The sequence below is a fragment of the Oryzias latipes genome, chromosome 15 (assembly GCF_002234675.1).
Source record: "Oryzias latipes chromosome 15, ASM223467v1".
NCBI classification, from domain to species: Eukaryota; Metazoa; Chordata; class Actinopteri; order Beloniformes; family Adrianichthyidae; genus Oryzias; species Oryzias latipes.
In genome coordinates, this window is record NC_019873.2 from 25,368,051 (window position 1) to 25,393,945 (window position 25,895).

Consider the following 25,895-nt stretch of genomic DNA (forward strand, 5'->3'; position numbering starts at 1 on the left):
TCTGCAGTACACATGTAAATTTATTTGAAAATTTTAAAGAAAAGCAGTGAGGAGATAAACAGCTGAATGAGACACACAGGGGACTTTTTTTGCCACTTGGATGTTTAAAAAAATATTTTTTTAAACAAAAAGCAACAACTGTTTAACATTTCGGAATTCTTACAAAGTCTTTTGAGTGTCAGTTCACTTAACGAGAGCTAAATGGGTTGAGGGGTTACATGCTCGTGATGGGGATGTGGTGCAAAGCTGCAGTGATGGTATGGGACTAATCTGGCCTGCTGTTGGTCTGAAACAATCTCAGCTTCCCATCCAAGGTTCCAGTCAACAGCTAAAAAAGACAAAGAAAAAGAATGACATCAGTATCGTATTTTATTCTTGTGGATGAAGTCCCTCTTCAAATATGTCACACATTACCCTTCATTTTACGACTCTTTATTTAGAGAATGAGGTTGCATAACCTCACACCTGGCCCTTCAGGAACACAGGCGTCACTGAGTGCTGGATTCATACACTTTCCCGCTGAGATTCTCGATTTTCCATACCTGCCATTTATCAAAAATATCAGATCCTGCTGGACCTAAACTGTGTTATGTAACTTTATTTTATCAGACTGTATTTGCCAATAATTCTCTTGGTAAATCAGCTGTTCACAGGCTAGCAGGGGCCCCACACATCAATAATCCCACTGCAGTCCACACCCTGCAGGCCATGCGGATGCCGTAGACACATTTGAGCGAAATCAGAAGTCTATTTTATCTCATTCCTCTGTGTCAGAAAGTTCAACAGATGAGGCTGCAAAGCAGTATTACCTCAACACTTTGGCAGCAGGTCGTAAAAAGGGTTTTAATGTGTATTTCACTCAGCAGCTGCTTAATGGACTTCTTTAAGGTCCATATGAGCTAAACCCAAGTTTCGCTGAACTTTCACTGATTAAAGTATGATCAAAAAACAAATTTTGCATTTTAGGTTAAATTTCAGTGCATTAATAAATATCCTTTACTGCGATTCAAAAGATTTTGTTTGTTTTAAAGGTGCCATCTCTTTAAAGTGTCCCAATTCAACAGAAAATAAAGCTTCACTGTGCCGGGATAAAAACCACAATTGGCTTTGCCCAACATTTTTCCATACGTCCCAAACTGGCTTAATGCTGGAGGAATCCCTTCCCGGCCTGTGCTGGGAAGGGGAGTAACAGCTGCTGAGGTCTGGGGATGACTCAAGCACAATAAAAGTCCAGGGAATTTAATCGGCTTTCAATGGGGGAGAGTTGCTGCCCGTTTTCTATGCGCAAAAAACTTTCAGGTGTACATGAGGGCAGATTATGCACCCAATGTGTGTCTCTGTTGGCACATACAATTACAGTTTTTCGTAGTCTTTATGTTTAAATAATAATTATCAGTTGTAAACTAGGCCTAATCCCTAAACTGATACAAGGAGCCAAATGTTGCCTATCTACTTCTATGACACTAACATACATGTGCTTCTTTTACTTCCAAAGAAAGACACTACTTTTTTTTATTTCCGTTTTTGCAGATTTTTTTTATTTTTTATGTTAAAGTCTTGTTTAAATATTTCCAAACTGGGTGTGTACAGCAGGTTGCATAATAGGTACCATCTGGGATGTTGACTTAATACCATGAGAAATTGACCACAAATCACAAGTCCTTAGAATAAATAAAAAATGAAAAATTAAAAGTGTAGTATGGGTTGAATTTTCAACAGGCCCTTGTTTCCAATGTTACCACCCTGGATTACGGAAAGTCTTGGGTTTGTAGCAAAGCTCAGGCTGTGGCAACATGGACAGACAGAGGATTGTGATTTTTATTTTCCACAGATCTAAAGATTAATAAGCGGAATAACATCAGAATACACAGACTTGAGTGGAGTTAAAAGTGGTGATATAGGAAAGGATGGGAAGACGACAGCTGGTTTGAGAGCAAACTATCTGTAAGACACAGAACAGAAGCTTTGAATTAAGATTTTTATGCCACAATACCATTTCAATAAGCTACGTAAGAAAAAAGGGTATTTGTATTCCTAACTTATTTTACAGAACTTCAGAACTGCTTTCCCTGAGCATGAAAAAATTCATGTTAAGTGCATCAGAAGCGACCGGTCAGAGTAGTTTTAGACTTTAATGGGAGTTCAGTCGAATTTCCAAAACGTAATACTAAGAAAACAAGTGCATAAATATATGAGGGCTGCATCTGTCATTTCAATCAGCATGATGTCCTTCATGTTTTGACTTTTCGGGAAGAGGAAAAAATAGATTTCAGTTAAAACTGATGTCAAAAAAGAAACATTTTGTCCACAGGCTGTGAAAAGTTTGGATTCTTAAAAATACCTTTGGCCAAATCGCAACTTCCTCTTCTTGGCGGTTCCAGCTAAATTGATTTGAGTGAGTCTGTCTCTGCTCAGTCTTTATCTCACTCTCATGTGACATTCTAGAGCTGGCAGATGCTGAATCTAAAGTCTAGCCTTCACAGAGCAAACTTTTAACTCTTTGGAGTCGGACCGAAAGGACCTTAAAGACATCTGACATTGCATTAGGCAAAAAGATGGATGGGTGCACCAGGTTTTAATTATGACTAAGCTTCTTAAAGTCCCACTCCGATCATCTTTTCATCTATTTTCAAAGCGTTCCAGTGGTCCTTCAAACAAATTCATGATGTTTTTAGGTAAAATCAAAAAACCTGAGTTGTTTTCTAGGACATAGTATCATAGGCAGTTCTTCATCAGAATTTCATCACTGAGTTGTGGGCGGGACCATTGGCAGGGAGTAGCCCTTTTTCTAATTTCCCATTATCCCTGTCTTGCTTGCAGTCCTCACGACCCCAACCTAGCATTACTGCAGCAACAAAAATGGCGAGCAATAATGGAGCTATCCAGCCATACAGTTTAGAGCCCGGGCAAGGAAAACAAAGACGTTAATGGATCTATTTGTCTGCAAGTGGATGCAACAGAATGCCGACTGTGGTGTGTACGTTAGAAACGACAAGCTTTTTCAAACTGGATTTTTTTTTGTCATTTGAATAAAGAAAAATGCCTACTCCAAATTTCCTTTCTTAATCTTAATTTTCTTAACGTCCGTCCTCCAATTTTAGAAAAATGCTACAAGAACATGTTAAAAACACCATTTTCATTGAAGTGAGTCTTTAAACAAGATTCTGTCATCAAATCTGCTGTGAATTAATGACTGAAAAATATTGTCCAGGAATTGCACATAAACTCAATAGTTTCTGTTTATTTAATGCAAGTTAATGCAAATTATTTAAAAAAAAGGATAACAATACATTTAAAATGTTTTGTTAGGAAGGAGTGGAATCTTACAGATTCCATCCATGTTTTAGTGATCTAAAAATTCTTAATACACAAGTTTTTACCATTTTTTGCAGCTTTTGTACTGCATTCTTACCTATTTTATTATTTTAAATAACTATTATTTACTTTGTGGCTCAAGTAGCAGAAGAACAACACAAACGACAATGAACAAATCAATGTAAATTGTCATCTTCCATGTCTGCATCTTCATAAATAACAGGAATTGGAGTCTATTATAGGTTTAGCAACTTAAAAAGCAGTTGACCCTTTTACTGCTGGTCTGACAGAGAGACATGCCAACCTTTACAGAGGCATGCTCTGTGAAATCCCACAAGGTTTTAAAGGACACACAAAATAACGGAAGTAAAAGCAGGGACCTCCTGCTGAGGAAAACTGCAGTTATAAACCTGGAAGAATTAACTTTAATGGCCGATTTGTCTGCTTGATGGCCTATTAACGTGGATAACGAGTAAAAAATGAGTGGAAAATATCCATTACATTATCTTTCTTACATCACAAGGTATGAACAGCAGTAAATGTCACGAACATCTGGCCCTAAAATGTGACCCAACTGCACACAGTGACTCAGTTTGGGGGCACCACGCATTAAACATAAGAATAAGCGGCACAGAATCAAAACTGACTTAACTGACTTTTTATATTAAATCTGCTTTTTTTAGTTTGATTGTGGATAAGTTTTCTTTCGACATTTTTTATCAGGTTTTATCTAATTTACCGTTTTTCTACCAAAGGAAAAACTATTTTACTAAACACTCCCCTTATTTTAGTTGACAAAGCTCCTATAGGTAAAAAAATATTATTCTCACCACTGGGAAAACATTTTTAATAGAAAATAAATACATGCATGTTTTCCTGTATTTAAATGCAGGAAAAGCACACTGAAATTTAACATGTGCAAAAATGCACATGTTTTATGAGCTTTCTTTTTAACTCTGTGTTAAAAACTACAGAATGTGCAGAAGAAATGCTGCACAGCAAGTATGCTCTGACTAATGGAGTGTCTTTGACACCACAGTACACTGCAGCCAATACAGGGCTGTGCACCAAAGTTTTCACTTTTTAACCTGAAAATCTGGATGCACCAGATGTTTAGATGAGTGAAGTTAAACAGAGGTGGTTCAAATGCATTAAAAAAAAAGAGAGACCCAGGAGACATCTCAGCAGGCTCAGAAGAACATAGAAAAATAGTTTTTGATGCAGCATTACCTCTGCTTAAGGGGTTCAAAATAAATCCTTGGATGGGATTTTTGGTGAGATAAAATCCCTGCATGTTTTTTCAAGAGCCTGTACTGAGAGGCACAGCAAAGTTCTTTTTATTAAATTAAAGGAAGCTGTGAGAGAAAAAGACATTTTCTATAAATGCTTTATAAAAGATTCCAATCCAAACCTGCAAGTGTTTTAGTACAATAATAAATAAGGCAAGGTAGCTGAACCCAAAGCAGATAACTGCATAAAAAAATCATTTTTATTATCTTGTTGGGGGCCCACATGGTTTAACTTATGGAAACCTTCTTGTTCCAGGATGCAAACACTACTGATTTTTTTGCAGCAGAAATGAACAACCAAAAACATCAGATCTGAGTAAAAATGTTCATAAGAGAAGAGATGAATGCTTTCTAAACTCTTTTTTTCTCAACGTAATATTCTTCTCTTTTGTTCCTGAAATAAACTCAAACTCAAACTTTATTTATTTATATAGCGCCTTTCATTTTGGTTAAAAACACAAAGCGCTTAACATAAAAACAGATAAAACAGTCATAAAAAATGAAAGTTGTTCAAAACAGAAAACAAAGGACAATCCCACAAAGAAGGTACCCCTCCCTCACCACCCCCCGCCCCCATCCCCACCCACCCAGTTACCCCAGTAGAACAGTGAACAGAAACAAATAACTGCAGTTGAAGAAGATCTGGCTTGGTACTGCTGTGAGGAAACGATATCATGGGGATCCATTCATTCCAAGGCCCAGCCGGACCACAGGGGCCATTACCGCAGCGCCCGCCCAACACAGGGCAGCCCAGGGCCCCATCCATGGCTATTAGACCACAGAGTGGGACCCCAGCCCGCCCAACCAGAACGGGCACCACAGCAACGGCACGCCCTACAGGTCAAGCTGGTGGTGCCCAAGAACGATGGATCCCCCAGAGGAAACACTGGAGTAAAAAACATCAGAATAAAAAATAAAAATGATCATAAAATAACAACAATAAAAATAGAAAAAGATAAAAAATAAAATAAGATATAAGAATGTTAGTAATTAAAAAATAAAAAACGTCAGTGATTAAAACATAACCTAAGTATCATTGGTAAAATAACAATAAAAAGAATTGCATATTAGAAACAAAGATAATAATAGCCTTTACAAGAAAATAAATAAATAGATAAATAAATAAATATGTAAATAAATACCTCAATTAATAAATAGATGAATAATAAAAGACATAAGGAATGATCAAAGTCATATAAAAGCCAGACTAAAAAGGTGGGTCTTGAGCCTCTTCTTAAAAACCTCTACAGTCTCTGCGGCCCTGAGGTTCTCCGGCAGGCTGTTCCACAGGCGAGGACCATAATGGCAGAATGAAGCCTCACCATGTGTCTTGGTCCTTACCTTAGGGACAACTAAGAGGCCAGTGCCAGAGGACCTCAGGGTCCGCGAGGGTTCGTATTTTAAAATAATATCATTTAAATAAGAGGGCCCAAGACCATAAAAACATTTATAAACCATTAAAAGAACTTTAAAATCAATCCTGAAACGCACAGGGAGCCAATGCAGCAATTTTAAAACCGGTGTAATGTGTTCCCGCCCTCTGGTTCTCGTCAGAACTCGTGCCGCTGAGTTCTGTAGAAGTTGTAGATTTGAGATCGACTTTTTGGGTAAACCAGAGAGCAGGGCATTACAGTAATCTAAACGACTAAAAATAAAAGCATGCATTAGCATCTCTGTGCTGGCAAGAGAGAGGAACGGGCGGACTCTGGCAATGTTTTTGAGATGATAAAATCCTATTTTCACAATGTTTCTGATGTGAGGAGTAAAATTCAGCTCAGAGTCAAAAAGAACGCCCCGGTTTCTCACACACTGAGAAGATTTAAAATTCCTAAGTTTGGCTAAAATCATCTCTCTCTTGTCTTCAGGACCAATGATTAAAACTTCAGTTTTGTCCTGGTTGAGCTGCAAGAAGTTTTCTGCCATCCACAGCTTTATATCTAAAATGCAGTTTAAAAGAGTGTTGACAGGTTCAAGGTCATCAGGAGACACGACGATGTAAAGCTGTGTATCATCAGCATAGCTGTGAAAGTCAACGCCGTGTCTCCTGATGACATCCCCAAGAGGCAACATATACAAGTTAAAAAGTATTGGACCCAAGATTGAACCCTGGGGAACCCCACAACCTATTTCATGGACTCCTGAGGAACGAGTATCCATACTTACAAAAAAGTGTCTATCTGTGAGATAGGAGTGAAACCAGTTAAGAGCAGTTCCTGAGAGGCCGACCCGACTCCTAAGTCTGTCAATTAAAATCTGGTGATCCACTGTATCAAAGGCGGCACTCAGATCCGGCAGCACCAGAACAGAAAGTTTCTGCGAGTCATAATTATGTCTGAGATCATTTAAAATTTTTAAAAGGGCCGTCTCAGTACTGTGATTTGTCCTAAAACCAGACTGACACTTTTCAAGAACATTATGTTCATTTAAAAAATCATGTAATTGAATAAAAACAAGTTTTTCAATAATTTTTCCTAAAAATGGTAAGTTGGATACAGGTCTGTAATTGTCCATGATCTTTGGGTCCAAGTTACTCTTCTTCAGAAGGGGCCTCACCACCGCCGTCTTACAGGCAGAGGGGAAGACCCCCGTCTGAAGAGAGCAGTTAGCTATGTTTAAAATCTCTGACTCAAAGAATTTATAAAATGCTTTAAAAAGAGAAGTGGGAATAGGGTCTAAAAGGCAGGTTGTAGTGTTTGCTTGGGAAAAAACTCCACCAAGCATCTCTGCATCAACCAGGACAAAACTCTCCAGTGTTTCCTCAGGTAAAGACAATGCCACCGACCTGCTAGGATTACTGTCATGTACCGGTTGAAGGTTAGATCTAATAGCATTGACTTTACTCCTGAAGTGGTCAGCAAAGTCCTCACATGCAGTTTGTGAGTGAGGCATGATGGATTTATTAAAATCTTTGTTTAGTAAAAAATCAATAGTCTTAAAAAGAAACCGGGGGTTGTGTTTATTGTTTGTGATGAGATTTAAAAATAAAGTGTCCTTGCCTGTTTAACAGCGTGGTTGTAGGTTTTTAGTTGATCTTTTAAAAAGTCATAGTCGACTGGTAAATTAGTTTTTCTAAATTTTCTCTCTGCTCTCCTACAAATTCTCTTCAGATTTAAAATATCACCGTTTCTCTAAGGCATCTTCGGTTTATGTGTCAAGATTTTTGTTTTCATTGGAGCGGCTGAATCAATGGCAGACTTAAGTCTGTCATTAAAATCATCAGTCAGAGAATCGCAGGACAAAGGTAAAATCTGAGCAGGAGTTTGTTTTAAAATGTCAATAAAATTTTCTGCCACTTCAGGAGTTATATATCGCTTCGTCACAGTTCTCACCGAGTGATATAAGTGTTGTACAGTGGGAACGTTCAAAAACATATCTGAGATCTATCTAGTTTGATCTACAGTATTTTATTGCGAAGATAAAACTAAACAGAATAATGAAAAAAAATCATCCTTTTATCTTTATTAAAATGCCACAAAAAAAATTCAACTAAAATGAAATTACTAAAGACAATTAACAATTCAGAAGAAAACATAAAATAGGATATTTACCAATATTCACTCTGGACAGGAGTTGACATTTGACACAAACTTGACCTTTTTTTTAATTTTTTAATCAAATTTGTGGAAAGAGTCCTTCCTACCTCTGGCTTGGCGGGATTGAATGAAACACTGAGAACTGTGTCTGTGTGTCTGTGAAGCTTGTGGAGGTGGAGGCTGCTTCGGATATCATAAATGTAAGCCTGAAAAGACAAAGACATGAAACAAATTTGAGCTCAAAACATCCTCAAATCTACACACAGAATATAAAATCAAGAAAGAGAGTTTAGTAAGAAAATAAAAAGAAAGAAAATATATTAAATGTCTATATTTAATATATCCATCCATCCATCCATCCATCCATCCATCCACTTAAGCTGCTATATCCCTTTTGGGGACATGAGGGTGCCAGAGCCCGTCTGTTGGCAAAAGGCGGGGGTCACCCTGGACAGGTCGCCAGTCTGTCACAGGGCTAGACAATCACTGCGACAGACATACATGCACACCTAGAGACACTTTAGAACAGATGTGTCAAACTCCAGGCCTCGAGGGCTGGCCTCCTGCTGGTTTTTCAGAAATTCTGCCTCATCTGCTGCTGATTACCTGGATCAGGTGGGTTTAGCCAACAAGGAGCTTCAGTGGCAGGTTGGTGGGAAAACATGTTGGACACCGACCCCCAAGGCCTGGATTCTGACACCCCTGCTTTAGAGTAACCAATGAACCTATGAAGCAAGTTTTTGGATTGTGGGAGGAAACTGGAGTGTCGGGAGGAAACCAATACTTGCATGAGGAGAACATGCAAACTCCACACGGAAAGGCTCTGGGTCCTGGTATTTGAATTGGCTGCAACCAGTTCTAACCATTGCGCCACAGTCCATCCCAAGATTGATTCAATGAAGTATAATTAAGATAAAACGTTTTGCTTTAATGTCAAAAACACTAATTTTAAAAGGTTTTTTTCAATTGATAATTCACCAGATTCTTACAGCATTTTTAATTACATTTTCCAGAAAACTCAAACTGTCAAAACATAAATGTGCTCCTATGTACAGAATGTGAAGACAATTAGATACTTGGAAGAGTCAATGATGCTTAATGGCTTAAACAGAAAAGAGTTAGCCCTAAAACAGCAACCGTTTTATATGCGGGCATATCTTTTTTTTTTTAATCAGTCATTTCAAAGGGCTCATGCTGTTTTTTTTTTTTTCCATGACTCCTTATTGAATTATGAAGACAAGTACAAATGTGCCTGGCTGACAGAAGTCCCAGGGTAGTTGGAAATAAATACCATGTAGCTCGCCACAAATACTCTCCCAATTTCCAGGAAGCATTGGAAATGTTCGATCTCTACAGAGATGCTCTGAAATGGCCTTGCTGTGCCGAATCCCCATAATTAATAATCACCAGCAGCGCGCGTATATTATTCCACAGTTTTGAACAAATAAATATTCCACAGTCAAAAACTGAGAAGAGGAAAAAAAGGGAGGCTATCTTCTAAATACATCTTGAGAACAAATGTAAGGGAGCCAGGAAAAGCCATTAACCAGTTCTGCTTGACATAAATGCAAGAGTTGATTTCTTTGGAAAAAAGCTTGGATGTAGATAAAAATGTCTTTGTCAAGCACAATCTGTGCTTTCCATAAACTGGGGTAAAGCTGATAAAATACCAAGCTGTTATCTTGAGCCTTTACATGTTTAAGTAAGTTAAGCAGTTTGAACTTGCATGATGAAGTTCAGCAGCCAGATATAAAAAAAGTTTAAAAAAACTGGAGTGCACCATGAGAGAAAACACTGGCATCCAGACAGGAATCTTACAGTCTGGGACAGAAAGGAGATCTGAGAGGGAGATCAGAGGAAGTGAGGGGTGAGCAGATATGGAGAAGACCTGGAAGATATTAGAAGAGGAGACCTTAAGGAGGACATAATGTGAGAAGTAAAGTTTTACACTTTATCTCATTCATCAGAGTGGTGCAGCTGGGCTGAGAGACTGAAACATAATGTGATCAGTGAATTAAGAATGACTCTTCTCAATGTTTTTTGCTTAAACTTTGTGCAACACTAAATATTAAATTATTGCTAATACAAGCATTTCCAATTTTTCTTTCTAAATTTCTCCATAATTCTTTATATTGCCCGATTCCTATAGTCCTTTAGTTGTCTTTGTCCGTATATCCTCTTGTGTTAGCACAAGTCCAGTTTTGTATACTTTGAAAAACCCAAAACTGGTTTACAATAAACTGACATATTGTAGGCGCGATTAATGAACACAATTAAATAAAAAAATAGAATTTTCTTTTAATTGTGTCAGTAAGCAGCCCACTTTTTACATTTTTGTTGTTAAAAGATTATTATTTAAATCAAGCAGGTGGCCTTTCAGTGCCAATTAGTTAATTTATTAAATTCAGACTCCAATCAACCAAATTTTATCAAAATTCCATACAACACCACAAACACCACAAAATCACTGAAACGGAACATCAGCGGGGGGCCTTTCTGTGTGGAGTTTGCATGTCCCCCCGTGCATGCGTGGGTTCTTTCCGGCTTTCTCCCACCGTCCAAAAACATGCATTGGCAACTCTAAATTGTCCACAGGTGTGAATGTGAGTGTGAATGGGTGTGTGGTTGTGACCCTGCGACAGACTGGCGACCTGTTCAGGGTGTCCCCTGCCTTCGCCCATAAGTGGCCGGGATAGGCCAGCCCTGTGACCCCGAAAGGGTGTCCAAACCTTTGGTCTGTAGTGTCTGTGTATAAATATATATATATATATATTAATACATTTTTGCATTGAGTGAGTTGTTGGTGGCATTTGCACTTCAGGGCCACCATAGTTAACAGTTAAGATGGTTTTTATCAGACAGATAAATATGTAAATGTCTTTGATTAAAGGTGTTGTGTCCACTGATATTTTATTTTAATGCATTAACCCAACTAATTCACTTTGCTGTCTTGAATCTGTTGTCTTTTAACTTCTGTAACCCCTAGTATTTACAAATGTATGCTTATTATCTTCTTATACATATATATATATATATATATATATATATATATATATATATATATATATATATATATATATATATATATATATATATATATGTATATATGTATATGTATATATATATATATATATATATACATATATATATATGTATATATATATATATATATATGTATATATATATATATATATATACATATATATATATATATATACATATATATATATGTATATATATATATATATATATCTTCTTATACATATATATGTATAAGAACATACATATATATGTATACATATATAGTATATATATATATGTATACATATATATGTATACATATATAGTATATATATATATATATATATATATATATATATATATATATATATATATATATATGTATATACATATATATGTATATATATATATATATATATATATACATATATATATATATATATATATATATATATATATACATATATATATGTATATATATATATATATATGTATATATATATATATATATACTATATATGTATACATATATATGTATACATATATATATATACTATATATGTATACATATATATGTATAAGAAGATAATATATATGTATATATATATATATATATATATATATACATATATATGTATATATATATATATATATATATATATATATATATATATATATATATATATATATATATGTATATATATATATATGTATAAGAAGATAATAAGCATACATTTGTAAATACTAGGGGTTACAGAAGTTAAAAGACAACAGATTCAAGACAGCAAAGTGAATTAGTTGGGTTAATGCATTAAAATAAAATATCAGTGGACACAACACCTTTAATCAAAGACATTTACATATTTATCTGTCTGATAAAAACCATCTTAACTGTTAACTATGGTGGCCCTGAAGTGCAAATGCCACCAACAACTCACTCAATGCAAAAATGTATTAAGGATCACAACGACAGACAACATTACATTTTAGAAAAATCAAAACACATTTTCAGAAAGTAAATTCCAATTCCCAAAAACTGAAATGAAATAATTATGAAACATTTAGAAAAACAAAAGTGGTTTCCAGAAATCTAAATGAAATGCTAAAAAACACAACAAGAAACCAGAGAAAGTTTGGGACATCATTGATTGGATGATTATGTTTTTCCAAATGAGTCTTCAATGTCCGCAATCTAATAAAAGCTTCATGATTTGTATAGAGCATATCCACAAGGTTTTATGCAAAATAACTTTAAATTGAAAAGATGGACAACGATGTCCCACAGTATCAATCAGAACTTCTTCTTTGTTTCATTTTTTAACATTTCTGGAAATTACTTTTGTTTATCGAAAATTTTTGAAATGAGTGATTTGTTAGTGTGATGCACTCTTCAGGGCCCCCGTAGTTATGCCTTTTGTAATTATTTAGAAAAACCTGACAGAGTTAAAATGACAAACAAACAAATAAATAAATAAAACACATAAGAAGGAAAGATTAAAAAGGAATAATGTAAAGGGAAAAAAAACCTCAAATGCAAGGACCTTACACAGTTATCCTCTGAACCGGTGGCAATGAAGCGTCCGCAGGGTGAGATGGAAGAAAAGCACGGGTGGCAGCGGATCACGTGGCTGTCATAGCGCCGGACACACCTGGAGGAACGATGGACAAGGTGGTGATTTATCATACCAACAGGACCTGATGTGAAAGAAGGACTACTGAGAAGTTCAAAAAGACTTTAGGCACACTTTACAGACACTGACATTGCTGAGGGAAATCACCTTCAACAAACTATAGAACAGAGGAGACAAGAACTGACCAAATCCCTCATTCAACATTTTTGCTGGTTTCTTTGGTCTGCAGCAACATGTTCTGTCTTTACAGTTTGAGTTTTTCTGTGGCCTGGCATACAGACAGGGTTGTGTCACGTGTTCATGTCATTGAGGGGAATAAAAGTAGGTCATATTCACTGGCAACCATGGAGAAACTTGATATACCGGTACTCAGTAACATTGAGTTCTCAAAGAAAACTGATGAGGACATAAGTGTTTTGCTCAAACAGGGTCACTGCAGTTATTCAGCTCATTGGCATTTTTTTGGTGCTTGGCTGTTTTCAGCAGCAGAATTGAAATTGTAATATCATCCGCTTGTTCCCTTGCTGTATGCTCCTGTAGGCTGACTGTGCATCTTGTGTAAACCTCAGTACATCACAGCGTTAGGAAATTTTCATGCAATGAAAGCGGAAGCTCACAAATGAAAATGGGCCGTGACTTAGAGCTTCTGCAGCCAATAACATGACAATCATAGATGGTAAAGAAAACACAATAAACTACGGCTGTTACTGCAGTAAAAAAAGGAAGGAAAAAGTAGCTGCTATAAAGTTATGGTCCTGTTAAAAACTGTGCGCAACCTTTAAATCAAATGGGAAAATGGTCCTATTACATCCAAATATTCTCAAAAACCTGCAGATTTTAAATATTTTTTGTCATCATCGCATTCAAAAAGCAACATATGTAGTCAAAATGTGGATCCAGTGTTTTAACTGAAGCAGAGACGTTGGCAAAGGCTCTGAAGACGCGTTTCTCTGTGTTTCATAAGTGATGAATACCTGAAAATTTCCAGATGACTTACACAGTTCTAGAAGGGCAAATTCTGAAAAGTGGGAATCTGTGGAGTTGCTGTGTTACCTTGATGTTCATAATCAGTTATGTTCTGTCATGATATGGTGATTAGTGTAGTCTTGATTTAAAGAGACTTTATCACTCAACTCTAATAAATTACTTTCTGCGTCTTTTCTCCGACTCAGATTGTGAAGATAAAGTGTTTCAGTGCAACGTGTTAACATGTTACTAGAATGCCACAGACATCAGCATCTTTCATCAATACCTGAAATTTAGCTTTACAGCTCAATGTGGAAAAACTTGTTTAGCACTGAATAACATGCATTTATTATACAATGAGCTTCTTATCTAGCACACAAGGTGAAATGATCATCAAGTGGTGTAAAATGGTTACTTTAGTCTTTTGGAAAAAAAACTTTAGACAAGATGTAACCAGTGATGTTTGACTCACAACAACATGCTTACACAAATGAAAGGAAGCCATATTGGTACAAATCTGCATTGTGGTGAAGAGCAAATGATCAAGGCTTGTTTTGCAGTTGTGTAACCTGGAAACCTTCAGGTGACCGGGTCAACTATGAATGCCTGCAATGGCAGAAGCGATAAAACTTTACAAAAAAAAATGTTGTCATAACTTAAGAATTGTTCAGCTCTCTTTTCGTCTCCTGCTTTTCCCTTTTTTTCCCGCCGTCCCTCTTTGCCTGTCTCCCTCAGTGGGCGTGTCCGCTGACGTGGAATCCCGGCTTCTTGGCAGCCGTCTGGTGCAGCTGCATTCCATCAAATCTTTCCCTGCAGTATATCTTCCCCAAGATTCTCAATAGTCATCGCCAGATCTTTGTTTTCCATCAGTCTGGCGATGTTCAGGTCACTCAGCATTGTAGTGCTCAGTTTGAACTCCTGTGTTTTCATCTACTCTGCTTTCCATCCTCGACACTACTGTCTTCCTGGTCATTCTCTCAACCAACTAGTTTACACTTCTGCATGTACTGAAGCATGCTCAGTAAAATACTGGGTAATGGCTTAATATATTTTAATATGACTGCCTTTAGGTCCAGCTTTCACACTATGGGAAAAACAACAGAAAAGTAAAATCATCAAGTTGTAAATTGATCAAGTCCAACTGCAAACTTCATCTCAAGTAAAACTCTTCAAGATCCACACTGATGAAAATAGTTGTTTTTGGTATTTTTAACGTGATTGTTTGGCCTTTTGCTGATCATGGAGGAAGCGTTGAAGAAAATTAATCTTACAATTTCATTTCTGAGTATTCTTTTATTCAAACTGTGGGGTGGGGGTGGAAACATCCTTCTTTGGGGCTGTTTTTCAAAGGGGCCAGGACGACTGGTCCATGTAGCAAAGAATGAATGGGACCATGTATCACCAGATTTTGAGTGAAAACCTCTTTCCATCAGCCAGGGCATTGAAGATGAAACGTGTCTGGGTCTTTCAGCATGACAGCGATCCCAAACACACTGCCAGGGTAACAAAGGAGTGGATCGTAAAGAAGCTTTTCAAGGTCCTGGAGTGGCCTAGCCTGTCTCCTGATCTTAACCCCATGAAAATTTTATGGAGGGACTTGAAAGTCAGTGTTGCCTAGCAACAGCACCAAAACATCACTACTCTACATGAGATCTGCATGGAGGAATGGGCCAAAATGTCACTGCAAACAAAGGGTATACGACAAAGTATTAAATTGAACTTCTGTTACAGAGAAACTACTTTTTTTCCAACATAATTTTAAACATTTTAAGAATCAGACAATGTGATTTTCTAGATTTTTTTTTTCTCATTTTGTCTCTCATAGTTGAGGTATACCCATGATGAAAATTACAGGCCTTTCATCTATTTAAGTGGGACAACTTGCACAATTGGTGATTGACTTGATACTTTTTTGTCCCACTGTAGATTAAAATATGATCAGAGTGGGACTTTAAAGAAGTTCACCCACAGGTCTCAAAATATTTAAGAACAAAGCAATACTTCAACTGTATAATATGTTAAAATATGCAGAAAGTAAGTAGTCTAAGATTATTCCTGCAAAAATGTGTCTTTAGGAGTTAGGAGGTGTACTTTTTCCCAACTAGTTTTTCAAACTGCACAAAGTTCAGTATAGTCTGTTTAGTTTAGTTTAGTAAATCAGCTATTGTATTTTATAACTGATTTTATGCTTATTAAAATTAGTGAAGCCCGTTGAGACAACTGTGTTGTAACATTGGGCTATATAAATAGAACTGAATTTAATTTAATTTAATTTAATTGTATAAACCTTTTTTTAATAAGAAGAGACATTTTGGGAAAAGAAAAGTTGACTGCAGTGATTGATTTTATTTAGGGTCATAGTAGCCAATAGATTTAAACTCTAAAACTAACATTAGAAATTAATTTTAAAAAAAGTTTCAACCTGGAAAAAGTGCATCTTTGAGGGGGTTTTAATGAAACACCCCCAAGTTTATAAATGTCTCTGATTCAGTTTATCTTAAAAGGATCTGCACTATATATAGGTAGTCTAGAAGGAAGAATCTAATGAAGAAGCAGTCTCAGACATGAAGGAATGCAATACTGATGACTTCAGCTCAGCCAAAAGGAACAATCGAGCTCCAACAAGATCTCAGAAATTATCAGTTTAGGAAACACATCAGTAAAGAGGGACCAAAAGAAGTATTTTTCAGCTTGCTTCTTGTGAATATTTGCCAAATTGTTTATGAAGTGAGGAATGTCGTAAGGTAAAAACCTTCACATAGTTTGAGTAACAGATTTGTTTTACTTTTCTGCAAGCAGACAAAGTAGCAGAGAAATAAAAATGAATAAATTATTGGTTTAAACGTAGTTAAGCCTAGATAATTTTTAGATTGAACATTAAATCCATACAGACCTCATTGTGCGAAGGTCCCAAAGCTTCAGGCCATCAGTGATTGCACTGGTAAGGAAAAGGTTGTATGAATCAGAGGTTTGTGTGCAGAATCTGGAGCCCTAGAAAGACACACACAAAAACAAAGCAAAAAGTAGTTTTAAATGCAAACACACAAATAAATACAAAAAAAATGCTGAAAACATTTAGTAGTGTTACTTTTTTCCTCTGTGTTCATTTATGGTCTTTCAACATATTTTCAAAAGATTCTCAGATAAAGAGAACAAGGAAAGACTTCTGTAATAAAAAGTGTTCCAATTTTTAGTTAAAGGGCCTGTATCTGGTAAAATCCACTTTTAAAGCTTTTAAGAGCATGATATTGTTAATTCCTCATGAAATACAACCCATAATCAGCATTTTGATCCATTTACGCATTTCTAAGTCCTTTCTAAGCACCGATCCACAAAAACAAGTGAGTTCTCCCATTATGTCATAACAAAGTGAGGAACAGCCCCTTCCAGGAAGATTCTGTGCTGCCAGCACCGCCCCCCAGGCAAACACACACCCACTTTCTCAGCGGAGCTAGCGGTGATCGCCAAAACTCTTTTTTTTTACATGCACAATATGCACATTCATCTTTGCAAAAGACGCAGACACAGCTGAGGCCGGCTCTAGGTTGACATCATGAAATGGACGGCACCCCCAAGGAGCGATAGGCGGTGCCTCAGAGATCGAGTCATCTCACTTCCGTGTAGGAAAATGAGTTGCGAAAAGTAAGTCATATTTCATTTTGATTTAATGATTTAATTGTTCTTTAGTAATACATACTCTGAAAGGCTTGAGAATGGTAATGATGTATGCCCTTTTATATTTGAGATGCACAAGAGTTTTTTTTTTATCACACATGTATTTCTAAATTTCTAAATTTTGTTTCATTTAGTTAAGTAAGAGTCTAAATCATGATTTTAATGCAAAACAATTTACAATCAGAAATTGAAATTAAGTGTATGCACATAAGGGCAGAAAAGAAACGTGAGATTGAAGCAAAACTGCTGCTAATGAGGCTCCACTTTATTTTCCATGGTTTATGAACCACATTGAGATAGAATCCGGCTAAACATCTAGAGTTTTCCCTTCACATTTTCTCATGAAATTTTATATTTGCACCACTATGCCAAGATCATATACTTTTAAATATAGGAAATCGCATAGTTAAATGTGAGATTGAGAGAAAGCGTGTAACAGTAGGAGTGTCTTTTGTTTAGATTTCCATTAACTGTACGGCAGTACGCATCTGTATGGGCATTTCCATTCCCTTTTTCTGAGAACTCCTCAGCTATGATGAGTTCCAGGTGAAGGTCGTGAAGGAGGCAGTGGAAATTTGGAGTGAGAAAGGTGCATCTCATGCTGTAGTTCATGACGTTTGCACCCCCTTGGTACGACAAAGCAAGAGGGGATGGAAGTGTAAAGTTATGTGTGAAGTTTTTAAGCAGGGCAATCCCTCTGATCCACAGCTACCAACCCTGCAGCATTCAAAGGCCCTCCGGCACTTAGGAAAACAACTCTCGCTGACGCAGTAGCCAAGCTGAAAAAACAAGCCATGGGCTTTCCACAGGGTTTGGCGCACAAAAGCTGGCGTGACAAAGAGCAGGCACACCTGGGCTGGTCAGCTGTATGCAGGAGAGAGCTGCAGCTGAACGGGTTAAAGCATTCTGTACATGCCATTGGCTGCGGTCTATCCCCCTAATCCGGGCTGGCCTGAGTGTTCAGTATGTTGGGATAAAAATGCAGAACTTAAATAAGTCAAGGGTCACTGAGTACAGGCCTTCCTTTACAAACAAAGCTACACTTTTGGTTGATCTAAAAACCATGAACAGGCAAAAATAATTAAAGGACCGCTATTTTATTTTGCTGTAACTGCAAAACAATTAACAGTATAATTTAGTACCTTTATGACTGTCCTTACTGAAGTTGATTATATGTTTAACAGGTACTAAGTAGCTGTATTGACTCATCCACTCTTTCGATACTAAATGGTGTGTAGTATTTAATTACTGTATATCCCCATTCAACCATGTCCACACTGATGGTGCTGTTGTCTAACACTGGGACCAAAATATAACTACCAGGAGCAACGTGGGGTTCAGTGTCTTGCCCGAGGACACTTCAACTGTCTGAAGTCAGAACTCTGTCTCCCCCTCTGGTCACTAACATGAACCATCTCCAGAGGTCTATCCACACTACATCTCCCAGCAACCCCAGCACGCACTTCCTGGATGCCACACACCTGACTGTCGTTCACTCAATCAACCACAGCATACTAAAGCACTGTACTGAGCCTTACTCAGTGTGAACTACTGTTTGTGCCACTCTACCTGCAATAGTGAGTGGTATATCCGGATATGGATATGGATATGGATATGGATATGGATATGGATATGGATATGGATATGGATATGGATATGGATATGGATATGGATATGGCTGTTTCCTGACCCGGTTTCTGACTCTGTTTGCCTGCCGCTTGCCCCGACTCTCACCTGGACCCTGACTACCTGACTGGATCCTGTCTCTTCTCTCATGCTTGTTATTGACCTCTGCCTGTCTGACCCTGATTTAGCTTTGTGGACCTTTAGGCGAGCTAATAAACCCGCTGCATTAGGATCCAGCCAAATGCCTGTTCTTGGGCCTCCTGGGCAGGTGGGGCGGGAACTGGACCTCCAATCTTCCAATCAGAGGACCGTTTTACCTCTGCAACACGACCACCCGTACTAACCCATTCTAGCTAATAATTATAACCATTATTGATGAAGTAATGCAACTCCATCACAGAACATCATATTATATTATATTGTTTTACAATTGATCTTTTCTGTGTGTTGTGGAATTTTTTTATTAATTAATTTTTCTTTTTCTACAATCAATTTCAATTTCAAGGATAGTCTTGTAAAAAGCTTAAGAAACACTGATTTCTTCTTCATAAAACCCTTTGAGATCTCCCAAACAGTAAACCCTCCAAGCATGGAATGAAAAGTTAGATTTATATCATCACTTGATGTCATTACATTTAATAAATTATCTGGTCTGAAATGAGTTTTCAGAATCTTGGTAATGCGGAGATATGTCTCAGCCACAATAAACTTAGAAAAATATTTGAACTTTTAAAGAACTCATGAGTATATTTGTGGAGTTGAGGATAAAATACACATCAGGAGATACTCTGCTAAAATTTTATTTCAGAATAAGTAAAGGTTGCACAGATCAAGGTAGAATGACCTTCCAAAAGTCTAGAAAAAGGATAATTCTTGATCTTGATACAAAAATATTACAATTATTTTATTTATTGCTTCCATTGTTTGACTGCATGTCAAAACCCAACATAATTTTTCAATAAGTGAAAGAGCAGAAATACTTCTCTGTAACTCACTCTTTTTTTAAAAATCAAAAACAACCATAAATTTCTAAGTTTAAAAAAATGTATTCGCACAAAAAGTATCATAGGATGCCTTTTTTTAAACAATGTTCTTCCCAAAATAAGATGGTTTTGTGATCAGACTCCAGTGTACAGATTCAGATACTGCTTAGGAACACACATACTCGGATTGTACTCGGAAGCAATGGTTCATTGTGGAGCCATGTGGCTGTATTGCCCACAACCAGAAAATTAATCATGTTCAACAGTGATTTACATCTTGATCTATGCAAACAACCATTTGCCCTGACTTCCTGAATCTAATAAAACAAAAAGTTGTGAACGCTAAACTACTTAAGCAGCAAGGAATCTCCAGAACAATTTTCTATGTATAATAATGCTGAATATAGCAATATTCATGTCATTATTTGGCTCTTGGACTTGCTTTATCTTCTTTTGAATTAGACATTCACCTAAAATTATAGGTCTGATTAATATACTTATCTCTCTGGTTTTACCTGTTACAAGTGGATTAAACAAATAAAAACAAACAAACATCATGTCTCAATTTACCCTGCCCTTCAGAAAATTTGACAAGTTTTATGGTAAAAGGATTTAGTAAAAGTCTTTACCTTGTTCTGTGTGATGCAGTGGATGCTTCTGCTGTGGGCCTCTGCCATAGTTGAAGCCACGCCCCCTCTGTTCATGTCCACCACTTGAATAGACCGATCTGAACCACACACTAGAACAATATCTGAATGTCCTGTTCAAAGATTTATTTGTCTTTCAAATATTGTTATTTAGCTAATAAAGAAAATATCAAACTAATACATGCCCCCTAAAGAGACATAGAAGTAGAAAAATAGGTGCGCATAAGAAAGTATCTGGTGCTCACGAAAAGAAACTCATCTGCAGCATAGCAGTTGATCAAAGCTAGTGTATCCCTTGTGCCGAGACAAATTACATGATTTAGCAGGCTTTTAGGTGATGGTCAGAGATAACATAATGGTGACGCCATTCTGGCGTGATGTTGGTGATGTTGTTATGAATTTTTCCGAGCACTAGCAGCTGTGTGCTAACGTAGATGACCAGCAACTATCGATGACATCATTGAGCTGTAGTAATGTCTGAACTTAAAGACACTGGCTATGTCCAAATTCCTTCCCTACTCTCTAACTACTAAAAAACTATATAGTGTGGGACTATATAGTGCTCTGAATTTTAAAAGCAATTCGGACACCATGCTCACAATTTATTTTTAAACGGCAAATACGACGTCACCATTTTCACAAAGTAAAAATATAATCAGTACGAGCATTTTATGACAGCTATTTATTATTTATTTACTGTGTTCTGAGGATGAAACAATTCATGGTTTATTTAAAAAATGCACTTTTTGTAAAAGAATGTTAAAACGCAATGCAATGTGGTCTATGTTCGCCAATCTGAGCATCGATGCACAATGTTTTTTTGCAGAGACTTCTGGGAAATTTCTAGGGCACTGAATTTTGGAGTTGTAGATTGAGACAGCACTGCAAAATGGCAAACGCACTATATGGTGCACAATGTAAAGAGTAGTGAAGGAATTCGGACATAGCCACTATTTTTCCATATCTCCCCACTTGCAGGGATAAATGTGGGGATAGGGAGACACTGAAGGGGTAAGGAAGCAATTTGGATTTGGCCTTAGTTTCTCGTGCGCACCAACTGGTTTCTCATGCGGACCATTTCTCTTGGCACGTGACACCATTATTTTTGTTTTGCTTGTTACTTCTATTTCCCTGTAGGGGCTCCGTAAACTAAAAATAAACATAAAGAAAGACTTTTTTGCTAATCATTTTTAAGTCACCAAGAAACAAAAGTGCACTGCTAAAAAACAATAGTAAGTTATAATTCAGTGTGCATGTTCCCTATGCTATGCATGCATGGATTTTATCCTGGTGCTTGCTTGACATTTACTTACAGTCCACATGGAGTTTGCACAGGTAAATGCTAACTTTTATAAACCACAGGACCTAAGCATGTGTATTTATATAATTATGATAGACTGAAGGTCTATTCCAGTTGCAACCTGCCTGTGTCCAGAGGAAAAAAACTTGATTGAATTATTGGTTCATAAATCAATCAATTAGGAGGTAAAAGGAAAAGTATTTGTTCATTCATTTGCTGACTTCCCAAGGAAGGCATGACTGAAAGCATTCAGTCCTTGACAGGATGTAACTGTTCTCAGGATTTATTGGGAAGTAAATACACTGTAAACCCTAACAAGAGGTTGGAATGCAGACATTCTTGAAAAAAATACAGACACCTAAATGCTTTACCAGTGAAGTCTGCAGTGGAAGCCTTTAGGCAACATATGAAGACTTAATGATATAGCCGTGGTTCAGACAGAAGTTGTCAAACCCAATTCTCAGGGGAGAAGAGTGGACTCCTTTTGTCAGTAGTGAGGCCTTAATGGCTTCATTGACTGCTGCAGCGATCATAAGAGACAGAAAAAGGATACAGGAGAGGAAGTCATTGATTGCAGACATGGCTGTAATTTCTGTTGATGATGTCTTTAAGCGTGTTGCCAGTTTGAAGACACTCCGTCGATGGTATCTAAGGAAAACATTTTCACCACTTTACAAACAAAACTCTGTTCCTAAAAGAGAATGCTTCTTTATGTTTTTTCCAATAACAGTGACTCGAAAATATGCTTGGAAACAGTCTTTTACAAAAGAATATATATGCCTCTTAAAAGAATATGGATACTTATTTACCCAGTTGAACACTTTAGGTGTAATTTAGGGGCAGCAATTACAGCAGTAGCAGCTAAATGCTACGAGGACTCATGAAAAGACAGCTTTTTTTCAAGTTTCACTGTTGGTTTATAGGTTTGAAACTAGAACACTAAGAATTGACAGTTGTGAAATTTACATATAAATGTAAGACTGAGGTTCCTATTGTGACCTGCATATTTGCCCAAACCCTAATGGCAACCCGGCCAGATGTTTATTTACGTGTGTAAAAAACCAGTGGGCCAAAGAAATAGCATCAGATTAATCATTTGGAAAAAGCATCCTTCAACTGGTACGCACTACCAAATTGAAAAATAATGAAATAAAAAGAATTGGCCTAAACACAGCTAAAAAGAAAACCCACATATAGATTTAGTTCACACTCTGATTTCAAGACAGTTACTTTCATTTACTTTGGCCCACAGAGTCATCAGAAGATCTTTTATGTAGACATATAATTATTACAACAGAATTGTGGTGTTTGTTGTCCCGTTTGTCAATTTCTTCAGCAAAAAGTTGAATTTTCCATGACAATTTAGTTGAATTAGGATTTTTTTCTATGATTCTAGCTACAGGTCTGCAAAATTAGATAAAAGCCAATAATTTAGCTTTATGTTACATCTTCTGATGTTAAATTAGAGCTTTCATTAAAGAAAGGTGAAGGCAAAACAATCAATGGTTAGTTTATTCCTCAGTCTCTTATGTTTCTGTCTTTTCTCCACTAATTACCTTTTAATGTCGTCAGAGGTGACATCTACATTGTACAGGTACAAGTGCAGAGAAGGTCCAGATCCCAGAAGTACAAATTTGTCAAGGTAGTAAAACTGAGCTCCTCTGATAGGCTTGGAAAACATACCGTCACCCTAAAACAGATAGGAAAGAAAAGTCAAAACGTCTTTAAAGCCTTGGGTTATTGATACAAAAACAACTTACTTTCATACATGAATTTCTATTTCCAATAGAGTTTATGAATATTTATTTCTTTTTCATACAAGAAACCAAAAAGTATTTTTTTATCAAAAAGCATTTCCATTATATAGTTAAAGTTAACTAAGATGAATTATTCTAGTTTTACGAGGTAAGTGGTGTACCACAGCATATCTATTAATAAATGCTTTTATATGTGTGAAAAAGAGAGTGGGCATTTCTTTAATAATACTAAAATATATTATTATAACATCAAACAACATTGAAGAATCAGGTCTCAAAGTTTAATATTTTCATAAAAATGTTTTTTTGCATGCAGATAGAGGGATTGTAATGCGCTCTGGGTTTTTTAATTGTTCTTTGGTATTTCTTCCTTCCAGTGCTTTGTTTTTTTGTTGTCCTTTGCCTCATTTTTAAACATCTCTCTTCTGATATTTTGTTTTTAACGCCAGCGAGTTTAATTTCTCCGGAGCTATTTCACAACTATTCTGTTTTGTACTTGACTTTCTAGTAATATTGGTAAATTTACCACAAAAAAGAAAACGCAACTTACAGAGATTCTAGTTTCTAATTTGTAATGGTTAGCAAAACAAATATGATGTCATGGGATTACAATGGATGAACCGCAATAGAAAAACACTTTCACTAAGAAGTACATTAATCACCTTATTGCAATCTTGCAAGATCCTTGTGCAAACAGTGATTAGCTAAACTTTCCTAGTATCTTTGTTGGTAGTGTCAATGTCAATATTTTCAATCTGTAGTCCAGAATAATTCCTATGCTCAGGTTTAAATTCATATTTAGGATTATGTGTCGTATCCTATGATGCATAGTACTTTTAGCACTTACAATAGAAAAGTCGTGCATTTTTGTGAGGGACATGCAGGACTCCACAAAGTGAATCTGAGATTCACAGAGTAAAGATGAGAACACAAGCAGAAAGACATTGTCCTTATGTGATGCCTGCTACTTCTAGATGTCAGAAAAAAAAAATTAATAAACCCGAGATCACTCTCTCGAAGCTTTTTCTTCTAAGTATAGCTGAGCCACCAACAGGTCCAATGATCTGATCTATATCTATATACCTCTGATCGGAAGATTGCAGGCTCAATTCCCGCCTTGCCCGCCCATGTGTCGAAGTGTCCTTGGGCAAGACACTGAATCCCATCTTGCCTCTGGTGGGAAGTTGGCACCAGTGTTTGGCAGCGGAGCCGAACACTCCAAAAAGCGCCATAGAAGTGCTACAAGTATATGCCATTTACCATGTGTTTATTTGACTGATAAACATTTTTTATCAAGGACAGAACCATTTTTATATTCACCTTTGATTATATTAGCATTTTAGTTTTAAAAGTGTTGAGGATTTCATAAGGCTACATAGCACCATCAGGATCTGTGGTTTAGTTTAGGTTCAGCCTCTCCTGTTCTCTGCTGGAAGCCAAGAATCTCTTTCATTCCTGACCACACACCGTGCAGATGACTCTGTTGGAGCAACAGATTTCCCTTCACTTCTCCCAGGTCACTAATGATCAATTTTATTTCTTTTACTGCTGAAGTTCACCTCACTATTCTGATGTGTCTGGTAAACAGATCTTTTCTCTTCACACACTGACATTTGTTCACTGTCAGAAGTTCAGTTTGTTCTGCCCCCCTGCAGAGTAACTTCAGCTTTTTTGTGATCCCCCATTTTCTTTAGATGCAGGTTGTAGGCAGCAGTTGCTGTTAATATCTAGGGGGAAAAAAATCTGATTTTGATCTGCTTTATTTTACCGATTAGCTCAAGTTTGAAGCTGGTTTTCTTTCTGTTACCTTTCTATCTTATCTCATATGTTCCCAAAATGGGATGTTATAGTATTGTGCCTTTTGCAGCTAACCTTGAACGCCAGGAAGCAGATCAGACAAAATCCACTTTTAACAGCTTGATAGAAAGAGAAAAATGTGTACAACACATGTCTGTCGTTACTCTGTTTTATTTCTAAACCAATGTGAGTTTGGAGACCCTCAGAATGAGGACATTTTTCCTATGTTAGGTAACCTAGACACATTCCCATGTTTTCCGTTGTTAGAGCAGATCTGCTTCAAAGTAGGTCCCGTTAACGGTGGGAGAAAAAAATAAAGAACTATCATAATAATTTTGTGAATTAAAACAAAAAA

General features: G+C 36.7%; 1 protein-coding gene across 6 annotated transcripts in view; it reads right to left on the reverse strand.

Annotated features, from left to right (window-relative positions):
- Positions 1 to 25,895, reverse strand: part of wdr27 (WD repeat domain 27) — a 39,377-nt gene continuing 13,482 nt past the window's right edge. For all 6 annotated transcript variants that reach the window (XM_023963570.1, XM_023963569.1, XM_023963568.1 and 3 more), the window contains 7 exons: positions 23,543 to 23,676; positions 22,540 to 22,634; positions 20,669 to 20,790; positions 16,649 to 16,746; positions 12,705 to 12,807; positions 8,245 to 8,343; positions 1 to 328 (listed from right to left, as the gene is read on the reverse strand). In XM_023963570.1, the coding sequence (XP_023819338.1) occupies positions 266 to 328; positions 8,245 to 8,343; positions 12,705 to 12,807; positions 16,649 to 16,746; positions 20,669 to 20,790; positions 22,540 to 22,634; positions 23,543 to 23,676 (714 nt within the window). In that variant the 3' untranslated portion in view covers positions 1 to 265. The remainder of the gene's footprint in view (positions 329 to 8,244; positions 8,344 to 12,704; positions 12,808 to 16,648; positions 16,747 to 20,668; positions 20,791 to 22,539; positions 22,635 to 23,542; positions 23,677 to 25,895) is intronic.